General features: G+C 47.9%; 1 protein-coding gene and 1 pseudogene across 2 annotated transcripts; both read right to left on the bottom strand.

Moving 5' to 3' along the window:
• Window positions 1–2,023: 2,023 nt before the first annotated feature.
• LOC308532420 lies at window positions 2,024–13,479 on the bottom strand (annotated as a pseudogene). The gene is made up of 2 exons: window positions 13,017–13,479; window positions 2,024–2,180 (listed from the first exon to the last, which is right to left on the bottom strand). The product of its transcript is annotated as an uncharacterized misc_RNA (transcript).
• Window positions 6,630–7,178, bottom strand: LOC308532408 (uncharacterized protein; the record flags this gene model as incomplete). The annotated part of the gene is made up of 1 exon (XM_081109858.1): window positions 6,630–7,178. The coding sequence occupies one exon, from the start codon at window positions 7,176–7,178 to the stop codon at window positions 6,630–6,632; it is 549 nt and encodes a 182-aa protein (XP_080965984.1).
• Window positions 13,480–13,765: the final 286 nt, after the last annotated feature.

A 13,765-nucleotide genomic window follows, 5' to 3' on the forward strand; every position in this document is an offset into this window, starting at 1 on the left:
TTTTTAGAAATAACAATCAGCTCTTAGTTACATTTATTTTTTTGGAAATATAACCCAGCTAATATGTAAAACTCTGATATACACAAATTTTGAATTTAAAATGTTTTTTATTGTACTTCAGATTATGAACCAAAAGTTATAGACCCTTATATTAGTACTAGAGGCCTGATGCACAAAATTCGTGCAAGGGGCTTGGCCCTCGCAGCCCCAGCTTCATCCGGATGGTCCTTCTGCTGTTCGGTCTAAGTAGTATATTGGCTCTTTATTATATAGGATAAAAATGATATTATTGTATATATATTGTGAGATGTTTTTGCAGCTAAGGAGGATCATTCTCACCTGAGTTTTGTTGACAAGAAAACTGAGTCTCAAAGAAATATCCTGCACATGTGCCCTTACGTAAGACCAAGCAAGGTGACAAAAGCCGAAAACAGGAGAGTAAAACCATCAGGAAGATAGGAAACTTCATTAACGTGAGAGGCTAAAATCATGAAGGAGTTCCCGTTTTAAAATACTAAAACTTTCGGACATGCTTAGAGAAAGGGATGGAGAGAGCAAGAGCGAGAGAGAGAAACATAGATATGAGAGAGAAACAGCAATCAACTACCCCCTCATCAAACCTGCAACCCAGGTATGTGCCCTGATTGGGAAATGAACAGGCAACCCTTTGGTGCATGGGACAGCAGCTCAGCCAACTGAGCCTCTTCAGCTGGGCTTGCACATCTATTAATAAACAGCTTTAAAAGCACAGGCTGTGTGGCTCAGTGGTTGAGCATCGACCCCTGAATCAAGAGGTCACTGGGATTCAATTCCCGGTCAGGGTGTGGGCCTGGGTTGTGGGTTCGATCCCCAGTAGGGCCGTGCAGGAGGCAGCCGATCAATGATTCTCTCTCAATTGATGTTTTCTAGCGCTCTCTCTCTCTCTCTCTCTCTCTCTCTCTCTCACAAATAAATAAATAAATAAATATCAATAAAAACATATTTTTAAAAGTTTTAAAATTTTTATGGAGAGGTTGCCATGGACTTTAATACACTTCCAGAAAGCTATATTTAGAAGGCACACTTAGTATTCTGAGATAAAGTTTATTATTTAGAGAGAAAATGAGGAAGGGGTAGAGGGAGGGTGAAAGAAGTACTCCAGCTCAGCGAAACGCCCACATTTATTAACACAACCAGTAATGGGACATCCTGCAAGTAGAAATACAGTCCAGTGAAGTGTAGGTGTCGGTATGATGTTCGGTTCACTGGAGTTTTTAAGGGACATTTGAGACATATGCCAGTACTTAGAGTTCTAGAGGTCAGTGAAACAATTACACAAACTTTCTTTGTTGTTCTGTCGAAGAGAACATGATACAAAGGTAGTATTTTCAACCAGGGTAGTGTTTCAGTAATAGTAACAATAAAAGTGGTATTTACTGAGAGCTTACATCATGCTCCTCACCTCTGTGCTAAGTGTATTTATTCCCTGGATTATGTCTTTGAACCTTTGAAGAGCATAGCGTATTATCCCCATTTCACAGAGGAAAAAACTGAGGCTTAAAGATATGAAGTAACTGTGCCTGTGTCATGCAAGGAATGCCTAGTGGAATCCTGATGCCAAGATAAGTAACTGCTCCCAAACTTACTGTCCTGCATTTCATGCAACATTTCTTAGTGTGAAGTCATGTACACACACACACACACACACACACACATCAAATTAACAAATCAGGAGATTTCGATATCAGGGAAAATGGCTGTTTATTAAGAACATATGGAGACAGTGTTATATGAGATCATCACATACAGTATATACTTCGGACGAGACAGTGTTGGTTCAAAAATAGATGCATCTGGGCCTCGGTTAAAACCGTTTGACAAATGTGTTTTCATTTATCATTTCCTGAAATTGAACACCAACTCTGAATGCCAAATCAGAAGAAGAGTTGGAAGCTAAGCGTTCATTCCCCAGTCACTGGCTGGCTCAGCACATTTTAGGTGACTCGTGAGGATATCCATAGTGTGACAGATTATAGGCAGAGATTCAGCAGTCAGGGATGGCACAGCACATGGGGCGGGGGCAGGTGGAGATGACACAGGTGGGGCGATAGCAGTTGGTGGGGCAGGAGACCTGGCCACAGACTGGGCGGAGGCAGCAGCAGGGGCAGCAGCAGGGCCTGCAGCAGCTGGAGCCACAGCAGCTGGAGCCACAGCAAGAGGGGCGGCAGCAGCTGGAGATGCAACAGGAGGGACGACAACAGCTGGAGCCACAGCAGCTAGAACCACAGCAAGAGGGGCGGCAACAGCTGGAGATGCAGCAGGAGGGACGGCAACAGCTGGAGCCACAGCAGCTGGAGCCGAAGCAAGAGGGGCGGCAGCAGCTGGAGCCACAGCAAGAGGGGAGGCAGCAGCTGGACACACAGCAGCTGGGGCGGCAGCAGCAGGAACCACAGCAGCTGGGGCGGCAGCAGGTGGTCTGGCAGCAGCCTTGGCCACAGCCCTGGTCAGAGCAGACGGAGCCACAACAGGACATGGTGTTGGAGGGTGGAGGTTCTGGGTGGGTTTCCAGGAGAGTGAGGTTCTTGAGTTTGGGGGTCTCCTTGTGGCAAGGCCTCTTATATACTGTCTGAACAGGGTGAGCTGCCCACATGTTTCCTTGTTTTTATTTACCTAGTGTTTGAGTAATTATCAGATTACACATGAATGTTTATCTGTCTAATGGTTTAAACTTATTGGAAACAACATTTTCCTTTCCAGATATGCTAAGTGCTGTCTGATTTGCTTTGCCTCTGAGTCATACCTGCGGGCGTCTCCTAGGCCACACTCTCCTCCTCCATTTAGCATGTGGGATCACACTCCTTACTCTCCCCTCGGTGTCCCCTCAGGATGGGATCTGGGCAGACATGTTCCTGGTTGTGCATTTCTTCCAGTGACTAATGTGGAGGAAATTCCATCCGCACAGTGTGGCATCAGGCAGGCATGGGACAAGAGAAGAATGACCCCTGGGTCATGTGTGAGCAATGAGGAAGGGGACCTCTGTACGTGTGTGATGTTGGTGGCCTCTGTGCCACTGGAATGGGTTTCCTTAGGTGTTTCAAACTCTGGATCATGTTCTGTATCCTAAACTGTGGCAGACAATTTATCTACATGGCTCTGGTTACTACAGCATCCTACAGTTTATTACGTTGTTACTTTGCTGGCATATATGTTTGCAGTATCTCTCTCCAGCTGGTCTCTTCGTTAAAGTTTAATTTATATATTTGGCACAGTAAGAGATAAACAAACATAGCTAATAATAAAATAGAACAGTTATAAGACTACCCTATATAACAGTGATGGCGAACCTTTTGAGCTCGGCGTGTCAGCATTTTGAAAAACCCTAACTTAACTCTGGTGCTGTGTCACATATAGAAATTTTTTGATATTTGCAACGATAGTAAAACAAAGACTTATATTTTTGATATTTATTTTATATATTTAAATGCCATTTAACAAAGAAAAATCAACCAAAAAAATGAGTTCGCATGTCACCTCTGACACGCGTGTCATAGGTTCGCCATCACTGCTATATAATAAAGAGGTAATATGCAAATTGACCCTCACACCCTCACAAAGATGGCTGACTACAACCAGGCTGGCAGGGGGGTTAGTGAGGGACGACCAAATGACTGAACAGCAGGCTGCATGGGCGATCAGGCCGGCAGGGGCTGGAAGTTGGGGGTGTCCAGACCAGCAGGAGGGGTAGTTGGGGGAGACCAGGCTGGTGGGGGAGGCAGTTAGGGGTGACCAGGCTGGCAAAGGGGGGCAGGTGGGGGTGACCAGGCTGGCAGGGGTTGCAGTAATAGGTGACCAGGTTGGCGGGGGGGGGCAGTTGGGGGCGATTAGGCTGGCAGGGGGCAGTTGGGGGCGACCAGGCTGGCAGGGGGTGCAGTAAGAGGTGACCAGGTTGGCGGGGGGGGGCATTTGGGGGCGATTAGGCTGGCGGGGGGGCAGTTGGGGGCAACCAGGCTGGCATGGGGGACAGTAAGGGGTGACCAGGCCGTCAGGGAGGGGGCAGTTGGGGCAACCTGGCTGGCAGCGGGGGGGGGGGGGAAGTTAGGGGTGACCAGGCCGGCCTGGGGGTAGTTAGGGGCAATCAGGTTGGCACGTAGAGGCAGTGAGGGGCAATCAGGCCAGCAGGGTGGGGCAGTTAGGGGTGACCAGGCAGGCCAGCAGGTGAGCGACTAGGAGCCAGTGGTCCAGGATTGTAAGAGGGATGTCCCCCAAGGTTTCCCTGATTGGAGAGGGTGCAGGCTGGGCTGAGAGGACCCCCCCGCCCCCATGCACAAATTTCATGCACCAGGCCTCTAGTGCTGTAATAAAAGTTATGTGAATGTGGTCTCTCAACCAATTAATACAAATTTCTTTTTCCTTCATCACAATTTATGGATAGAAGATCCATTCTTTTTTTTAAAAAAATATTTTTATGAATTTCAGAGAGGAAGGGAGAGGTGGAGAGAGATAGAAACATCAATGATGAGAGAGAATCATTGATCAGCTGCCTCCTGTACGTCCCCTACTGGAGATTGAGCCCACAACCTGGGCATGTGCCCTAGACAGGAAGGTGCCCTTGACCAGAATTGAACCCGGGACCCTTCAGTGAGCTGGCCAGTTAGGGTGACCTATCCATTGAGCAAACTGGCTAGGCCAGAAGATTCATTCTTACTGTAGAAATTAGCAGGCTCAGCATATGCTTTTAAAAAAAAATACTTTCTTATTAAGAACTTTCTCTTAAAAGGAGCACGTTAGGGCTTCTCTTTGGCATATTTGAATCACCAGCGTCACTATTCTTACACTTTGGGGCACAGGTCGCGATGACCAGCAGCAGTAAGGAAGGGACACAAGCACTGCAACACCAAGAGAGGTGATCTGAGCATTGAGACAACTACTGCGTGACTGACGGTGGGCAGCATGTACAGTACGGATTTGCTGCGCGAAGCGATGATTCACAGCCTGGGTGGGATGGAACAGGACAGCACAGGATTTCACCGGGGCTGCTCAGAATGGCGTGCAATTTAAAACTATGAATTGTTTATTTTTTAAATTTTCCATTTACTAATTTTCCACAGACCATGGGTGACTGTGGGTAACTAAAACTACAGAAAGCAGAATCTCAGATTCAAGGGGGGACTACGGTATACTGAAAAGTGTATAAAACATACAAGTATAATATAATAAATAATTATGAAGCAAGCATCTATCTATCCCAACACCCCGGTCAAGAAATAGGACACTGCTGTCACCAAGAGGGGCCTGGATGTGTCTTCTCTTGACCACATCGCTCTCCTTCCCCCTGATTCTTACTGTCCTGATCCTTAAAGTAATCTTTTCACTGACGTGCTTTACAGCTTTACCACCTAAATATGCATCCTAAGCAATATAGTTTAGTTTTGCATGATTCTGAATTTTATATAAGTGGAATCTTCATGTATGTATTGTGTGTTTTCATTCTCTCAATATTATGTAAGAGTTATGATAGGCAGCCCCTTAGGTGGCCCAGCGATTTCTACCTCTTGGTGTTCATGGTCTTACATATTTCCCTTCTTGTGAGAAAATTGCTTCTAATCAACATCAAGTGACTGACAAAAGATGGTGACTAGCCAGATTTCTCTCCCTCACTGGCTCTGAAGGAAGTAAGCGGCCGGGTGGGAGAGAAGTATGTGGCAAAGCACTGAAAACAGACTCTACTGACAACCAGAGGGAACTGTGGCTCTGACTCTAATGGCCCTCAAGGAACTGAATCCTTTCACCAACCACATAAGTGACCTTGGCACTGGATTCCTTCCTGCTCAGTCAACACTTTAGATGGGATCGCAGTGCCAGCCAACACCTCGACTGCAGAGTTGGGCAAGTGGATGAAATGGAGGGGTCAGCTGAGCTGCATCTGGATGCTTGACCCACAATAGAAATGATTTAATGAGATTACTCCTGTAGACAACTGGGGTGCAATCCCACTGAGGCCCTCTGGAACCTGGAACAGCGTGCCCCCACTAGGGACAAAAGAAGCTACAGCATTGACCAAACACGCCCGTCCACTGGTTGAACAGTGTTCCCAGAGACCTGAACTCTGACTTGTGGCCTGCCCAGAGCTTGCTTCTTCATCCGCAGGAAGTTCTCAGACAGAAAGTTCCCGGTGCTTGCTGTAGGAAACCATCTTCCTATAAGAGAGTGAGGATGATGTGGGACTAAAGTTAGATATCCTGAAATCACCTGCGATAGCCTGCTCTCTGCAGAGAACAACAGAAGAGCGGACAGAAAAGAATGCTGATTCAAGAAGGAAAAATGAGACATAATACTCTTGTATTTGTATGCTTGGGAAATTAAGATTTATTTAAGATTTGGGGACATCTTCATATGAGAAAATGTGGTAAGGAAGAAATATATCAATTGCGATGACAGTCATTGAAGAATTTCAGAGAAAATTCAAGCTTTCTATTCATTTGGGAGAGAGATAGTAACATATGGCGGGGGGCATTATATTTGGAGGCCACAATCAGTTAAAGAATCAGTTGAAACTGAGTTTTGACAATTGGACGCTCATGACTCAGTTCAATTTGGACTATATCAAGAAGATCGGTTGATGAAAACCAGGTGGACACAGGTCACGATGATCAGCAGCAGGAACCGCTAGAGCAGACTGGGCGGCAGCAGGTGGTCTGGCAGCAGATGGGGCGGCAGCAGGTGGTCTGGCAGCAGGCGGTTGGGCAGCAGCTGGGGCGGCAGCAGCTGGAGCCACAGCAGGAAGGGCGGCAGCAGCTGGAGCCACAGCAGGAAGGGCGGCAGCAGCTGGAGCCACAGCAGGAGGGGCGGCAGCAGCTGGAGCCACAGCAGCTGGAGCCACAGCAGGAGCCACAGCAAGAGGGGCGGCGGCAGGTGGTCCTGCAGCAGGTGGTCTGGCAGCAGGTGGGGCGGCAGCAGCTAGAGATGCAGCATGTAGGCCTGCAGCAGCTGGAGCCACAGCTGGAGCCACAGCAGGAGGGGCGGCAGCAGGGGGTCTGGCAGCAAGTGGGGCGGCAGCAGCTAGAGATGCAGCAGGTTGGCCTGCAGCAGCTGGAGCCACAGCAGGAGCCACAGCAGCTGGGGCGGCAGCAGGTGGTCTGGCAGCAGCCTTGGCCACAGCCCTGGTCAGAGCACACGGATCCACAACAGGAGTTGACCATGGTGTCAGAGGGTGGAGGTTCGGAGTGAGTTTTCAGGAAGGTGGGTTGGAAGGTTTGGAAGTCTGCTCGCCCCAGGTCCCCTTTTATACCCTGCTAAGGGCCGCTGTCATCAGAAGCTGTGCTCTTTCCTTGTCCTGTTTGTCCTAATTAACAGGTGATTAGGAAATTAGCCAGGTTTGTTTTCCTGGCTACCCTTTCAAGATGGATGGAAACATTGTTTCCTTTTCCTGATGGGTTAGGATTCCTCACTTCAGCTCTTCCTGGATCATCTCTTATGTGTCTTTCTTGCTTCATCTTCCTTAAAGAAAGCTGTCATGTGATGTATGCATTTAGATCATGTATGTGTGTCTCATGTTGCACAGCCCAACATGTCTGCCTTTGGGTGATAATAAGCCACATTCCTTTTGGTGACTTAGGGGGATAAAGCTGCATTTTAGTTTGATGTCTCATTCATTGTGGGTCAGGTGGGCAGAGAAATGTTGAATGTGAATCAGGGCATTGCTGGAATGAGAATAGACTCTGAGGATATTTCCTCTCCCTCCTGTGAATTGCGGCCCATTTTCTAGACTTTCTGATGAGAAACAAATAACTGGTGTTGGAGGAAAAACTAAGTCATCTAACTTTGATGTTTCTTCTTTGTCTTCAGCTTTATTAAGGTATGTGTAATATACAAAAACAATTACACGTCTAATGTATACATTCTGATGAGATTGGACTTATGCATGCACCATAATACCATTTCCAAAATTAAGGTAAAAACCTATTCTTCTCCCCTAAAGAGTTTTTCTGTCCCTTTGATTTTTGTGTGTTAAACACACTTAGTATGAGATTTACCCTCTTAACAAGTGTATCGTACTATTATTGTTAACTATAGGCACAATGTTGTACAGCAAATTTCTAAAATTCATTCATCTTGTATATCTTTAACTCTGTACCCATTGAACAACAACAACCCACTTCCTCCTCCCCCAGGTCCTAAATTTCACCATTTTATTCTCTGCTTCTATGAATTTGACTATTTTAAATATCTCAACGAGTGGAACATGCAGTATTTGTACTTCCGTGACTGACTGACTTCACTTAGCGTAATGTCTTTTGAGTCCATTTATGTTGTCACACATGGCAGAATTTATTTCAGGATGAATAATATACACTTTCATCAATGTGTCAGTATTGGCATTCAGAGTTTAATGGCAACAGTGGTCAGCAGTAAGTGTGGCTTATCTTGAAGTTAATATCTTGTACACATCTATGTCTTTTTCATTAGAAACTGCTCCAATCTTTCTTATAGATTTGCAGTAGGTAGAGTATAGACCAAGGGTGGGCAAACTTTTTGACTCGAGGGCCACAATGGGTTCTTAAACTGGACTGGAGGGCCGGAACAAAAGCATGGATGGAGTGTTTGTGTGAACTAATATAAATTCAAAGTAAACATCATTACATAAAAGGGTACGGTCTTTTTTTTAAATCTTTATTGTTCAGATTATTACATTTGTTCCTCTTTTTTCCCCCGATAACTCCCCTCCTCCCAGTTCCCGCCCCACCCTCTGCCCTCACCCCCCACCCACTGTCCTCATCCATAGGTGCACGATTTTTGTCCAGTCTCTTCCCGCATCTCCCACACCCCTTTCCCCCCAAAGAATAGTCAGTCCATTCCCTTTCTATGTCCCTGATTCTATTATAATCACCAGTTCATTCTGTTCATCAGATTATTTATTCACTTGATTCTTAGATTCACTTTAGTTTTATTCATTTCAAAAGGGCCAGATCCGGCCCGCGGGCCGTAGTTTGCCCACAGCTGGTATAGACCAACAGTTCTCAAGCTCTTCTTCTACCTGATAACAGGTATACTGATGATGGTACACCTCGGGAAGAGGCGCTGAGAGGAAATATAATGTTAGGGTGTGTGGGTGGTTCAAATCATTTCTTCTCCCAATTTAAAAAATATATATATATAGATATACATATCTATCTATCTATATATATATGTTTCTACACTAATAAAAGAGAAAAATGGTAATTGGCATACGGCGATACCGTTTTCATTGGCTAATCAGGGCTATATGCAAATTAACTGCCAACTAAGATTGGAAGTTAACTGCCAACTAAGATTGGCAGTTAACTGCCAACAAGATGGCGGCTAATTTGCATATGTAGGCACGCGAAAGGGAAAGCAGGAAGAAGCCCCCTGCCACTGACAGTGATTGGAAACCCAGGGGGGAGCTAAGAGCTGGGGGGCAGGGCAAAGGCGGCCCTGGGGCCGCCTTTGCCCTGCCCCCCAGCCATGATCGGAGAATCAGGCGCCTTTGCCGCCCTGGCCAGTGATAGCAGGAAGTAGGGGTGGAGCCAGCGATGGGAGCTGGGCACGGTCGAAGCTGGCAGTCCCAGGAGCTAGGGGTCCCTTGCCTGGGCCTAAAGCGAAGCCCACGATCGCGGCGCCCCCCGCTGCCACTGCAGGTCCCTGCTGCCAGAGCCGGACGCCTAGGCCAGAGGCGTTAGGCCTGGGCAGGGGCGGAGCCTGCAACCGCGGGGAGCTGGGGGTCCCCTGCCCAGGCCTGACACCTCTGCCGGAGGCCTCAGGCCTGGTCAAGGGGCCGATCCGGTGATTGGTGATTGGAGGGTGATGAGGGTCAACTCCTCTGGCCGAGGCATCAGGCCTGGGTGGGGGGCGGAGCCGGGGATTGGGGGGATATGATGGTCCCCTTGCCCAGGCCTGAAGCCTGGGTCAGAGGCGTCAGGCTTGGGCGGGGGGTGGAGCAAGCGATCAGATGGAGATGGGGGTCCCCTGCCCAGGCATGATTCCTGGTCCAGAGGCCTCAGGCCTAGGCGGGGGCCAGAGCCAGTGATCGGGGGGAGATGAGGGTCCCCTGTCCAAGCCTGATACTTCTGGCAGAGGCGTCAGGCCTGGGCAAGGGGCCGATCAGGCGATCGAAGGGTGATGGGGGTCAATGCCTGAGGGCTCCCAGTATGTGAGAGGGGGCAGACTGGGCTGAGGGACACTCTCCCCCGCCCCACCCACACCCAGTTCACGAATTTCGTGCACCGGGCCCCTAGTATATATAGATAGATAGATAGATAGATAGATAGATAGATAGATAGATATAGATATAGATAGATATAGATAGATATAGATATATATCCAGAGATGAAGGGAGAGGGAGAGAGAGAGAAACATCAATGATGAGAGAGACTCATTGATCACCTGCCTCCTGCATACCCCACACTGGGTATCAAGCCTGCAACCTGGGCATTGCCCTGACCAGGAATTGAACCGTGACCTCCTGGTTCACAGGTTGACGCTCAACCACTGACCCACACCACTTGGGCCCAAAATTTTAAATATAGTTAGAACTACCCAACTCATGTGCTATGTGCACTAATAACTAGTCATCTAGATCTCAGAAAGGCTCTGACCTTTTATCCTGCGGGATTAAGTGTCCTGTGCAAGGATGTCCAGGGCTTTTTGAACCAGATTCTGTCATTCACATATTCAATCTCCCTCAACTTCATGGCCTCCAAATATTTTGATGAAAAGACTCTCATTTTATTTCTCATTTACATATTTTATAAGAAGACTCTCAACCAAGTTGAGATGTCCTTGGCTCTGTTCTCAGGATGGCTAATCTAAGACAGAAATGACTATCCAGGAACTATCCTAAAGTTGAAGCTGTCACCTATTTGGCAGAACATAATACAAAAAAACCCCAAAAAACAGATTTTATAGTAAGTGTCCTACTCCCTCTCTGACTTTCCTTGACTCCAAGTGGAAACTGTATATAAGGAGCTAACAGAGGATCTGTCAGTGCCCTCATTTTTTAGACACGAATCAGCTAGTCATATGGTTGCTGTACGTGAGAGATTGACTTTCCCCAGATTATTATAATAGACTGATATAGCCTAAGTGGGTGTCTCATAGAAACAAATTTGAGTCACTGTGGTGAGTATGGTTTATGGAATGGCTGCCTCCAAGGATAGTCAGTGGAGAGCTTGAACTCTAAGCTGGTTTTACAGAGGAAGAATCAATGACATGGGTTTGAGGATCCCTCTCTACCGTAAGGGATGTATAGGTCGGATAAAACCAAACTCCTCATGTTGCTTTTTTTCTGGCCAGTTTCTACTTCTGCCCTGGCTCTGATTTTCAGGTGGACACACCCGGGTGCTAACAACCTGGGCTCCTGACGGGACCTCGGCTGGGAGGTGTGGCTGGTGTGCTGACCCTGTCTTGTCATAACGCCGGTGAACCAGACACAGCACTTTTTTTGGGAGAAGTCCTGAGCCCCTTCTTCTGTCACAGAAGATGAGAGAACAAAAGCAGATACCAAGTTGCTGTGGGGGGAGAGGCCCTAAGAGCCTCATCATGGAATCCGAAAAAACCTCGAAGAGTTCCATATGACCTCCTGTTTTGGAAAAAGGTTGTCCCTTAGGAGCTCTGATAAGTGAGGCCTACTGATGACTCAGTAGAGATAATTTTTATTTATATTAATTTAGTATATATTTTTCTTTGTGGTGTGTGTGTTCCTTGATAAGCTTAAAATTATGTTTCAAAATGCCTCATGATTTCTTCTAGTATATTAACAGTTTAATTTTTATATTGAGTTTTTCATCCAAATGAAAATTGCTTTGGTTTAATGAAGTGTTAGCTCTCTCCTTTCTTTGCCCAGAAATTAACGAGCTGACTTACATGATTTTTATTATTATAGTGCAAACATTTTTAGTCTGTACTGAGTTTCTATAGGCTGTTAGGTCTATTTTGGAGTCTATTCGGCAGCACACCCCACTATGTGAATATCCCTGGGTTGGAGGGTCTTTAATGTGATTCTCAGTGTCTTAGATGGAGGGCCCTCAGGGGCAGACCCCAGCACGAGTTTCAAATAAAATAGTCTGTTAGGAAGATCATCCTAAAAGGCACTACAGGGAACCTGGGAAGTGACCGGGGAAGGGACAGAGGCCAGTGTAGGATGATGGAATGAGCAGCTTACTCCTGTGGGCAGCTGGGCGTCACTCCACCAAGGACCTGTAGAGAGTGGTACTCCTTGCCCCACCTGAGAGGAAAGAGCTAGAGTATGTACCCACTGCACCCATCACTGGCCGAGCATTGATTCTACACACTTGGACCCCCGGCCTGCCTTAAGCTGGCTCCTTCATCCGGAGAAAGTCCACAGGCCTACAGATCAAAGTGTTTGCTGTAAGAAACCACCTTCCTTTATTAAAACAAGGATGCTGAGGGCATGGCGGGGGGGGGGGGGGGACATCCTGAAATCACCTGCTGTCCTCTGCTCCCTGCAGAGAGAACAGCAGACCAATGACAGCTAAGGATGGCAAGTCACGAGGAAAAATGATCAGACATGATTCTCTTGTATTTGTATGCCTGGGAAATTCAGATTTATTTAAGATTTAGGGACATCTCCATATGAGAAAAGACGGCCGGGAAGAAATATATCAATTGGGATGACATGTTGGTTGAAAGATTTCAGACAAAATTCAAACTTTGTGTTCATTTGGGAGACAGGTAGTAACATGGTGGGGTGGGGGCAAGAAGGAGGGGAGGAGACTGTGTATTTGGAGGCCACAGTCAATTTAAGAATCAGTTGAAACAGGTTTTACAATTGGCCTCTCATGACTCAGTTCAGTTAAACTGCATCAAGAAGATTGGCTGACAAAAACCAGTGGGCACAGTTCAGGGCAGTCAGCAGCAGGAACCACTAGAGCAGACTGGGCGGCAGCAGGTGGTCTGGCAGCAGGTGGGGCGGCAGCAGGTGGTCTGGCAACAGATGGGGCGGCAGCAGGTGGTCTGGCAGCAGGTAGGCCTGCAGCAGCTAGAGCCACAGCTGGAGCCACAGCAGGAGCCACAGCAGGAGGGGCGGCAGCAGCTGGACACACAGCAGCTGGGGCGGCAGCAGGTGGTCTGGCAACAGGTAGGCCTGCAGCAGCTGGAGCCACAGCAGGAGCCACAGCAGGAGGGGCGGCGGCAGCTGGACACACAGCAGCTGGGGCGGCAGCAAGTGGTCTGGCAGCAGGTGGGGCGGCAGCAGCTAGAGATGCAGCAGGTAGGCCTGCAGCAGCTGGAGCCACAGCTGGAGCCACAGCAGGTAGGCCTGCAGCAGCTGGAGCCACAGCTGGAGCCACAGCAGGGGCGGCAGCAGCTGGAGCCACAGCAGGAAGGGCGGCAGCAGCTGGGCACACAGCAGCTGGGGCGGCAGCAGGTGGTCTGGCAGCAGCTGGGGCGGCAGCAGGTCTCCTGGCAGCAGCCTTGGCCACAGCCCTGGTCAGAGCACACGGATCCACAACAGGAGTTGACCATGGTGTCAGAGGGTGGAGGTTCGGAGTGAGTTTTCAGGAAGGTGGGTTGGAAGGTTTGGAAGTCTGCTCGCCCCAGGTCCCCTTTTATACCCTGCTAAGGGCCGCTGTCATCAGAAGCTGTGCTCTTTCCTTGTCCTGTTTGTCCTAATTAACAGGTGATTAGGAAATTAGCCAGGTTTGTTTTCCTGGCTACCCTTTCAAGATGGATGGGAAACATTGTTTCCTTTTCCTGATGGGTTAGGATTCCTCACTTCAGCTCTTCCTGGATCTTCTCTTATGTGTCTTTC

The sequence above is a fragment of the Myotis nattereri genome (genome assembly GCF_964212035.1).
Source record: "Myotis nattereri genome assembly, chromosome: 16".
Taxonomy (NCBI): Eukaryota; Metazoa; Chordata; class Mammalia; order Chiroptera; family Vespertilionidae; genus Myotis; species Myotis nattereri.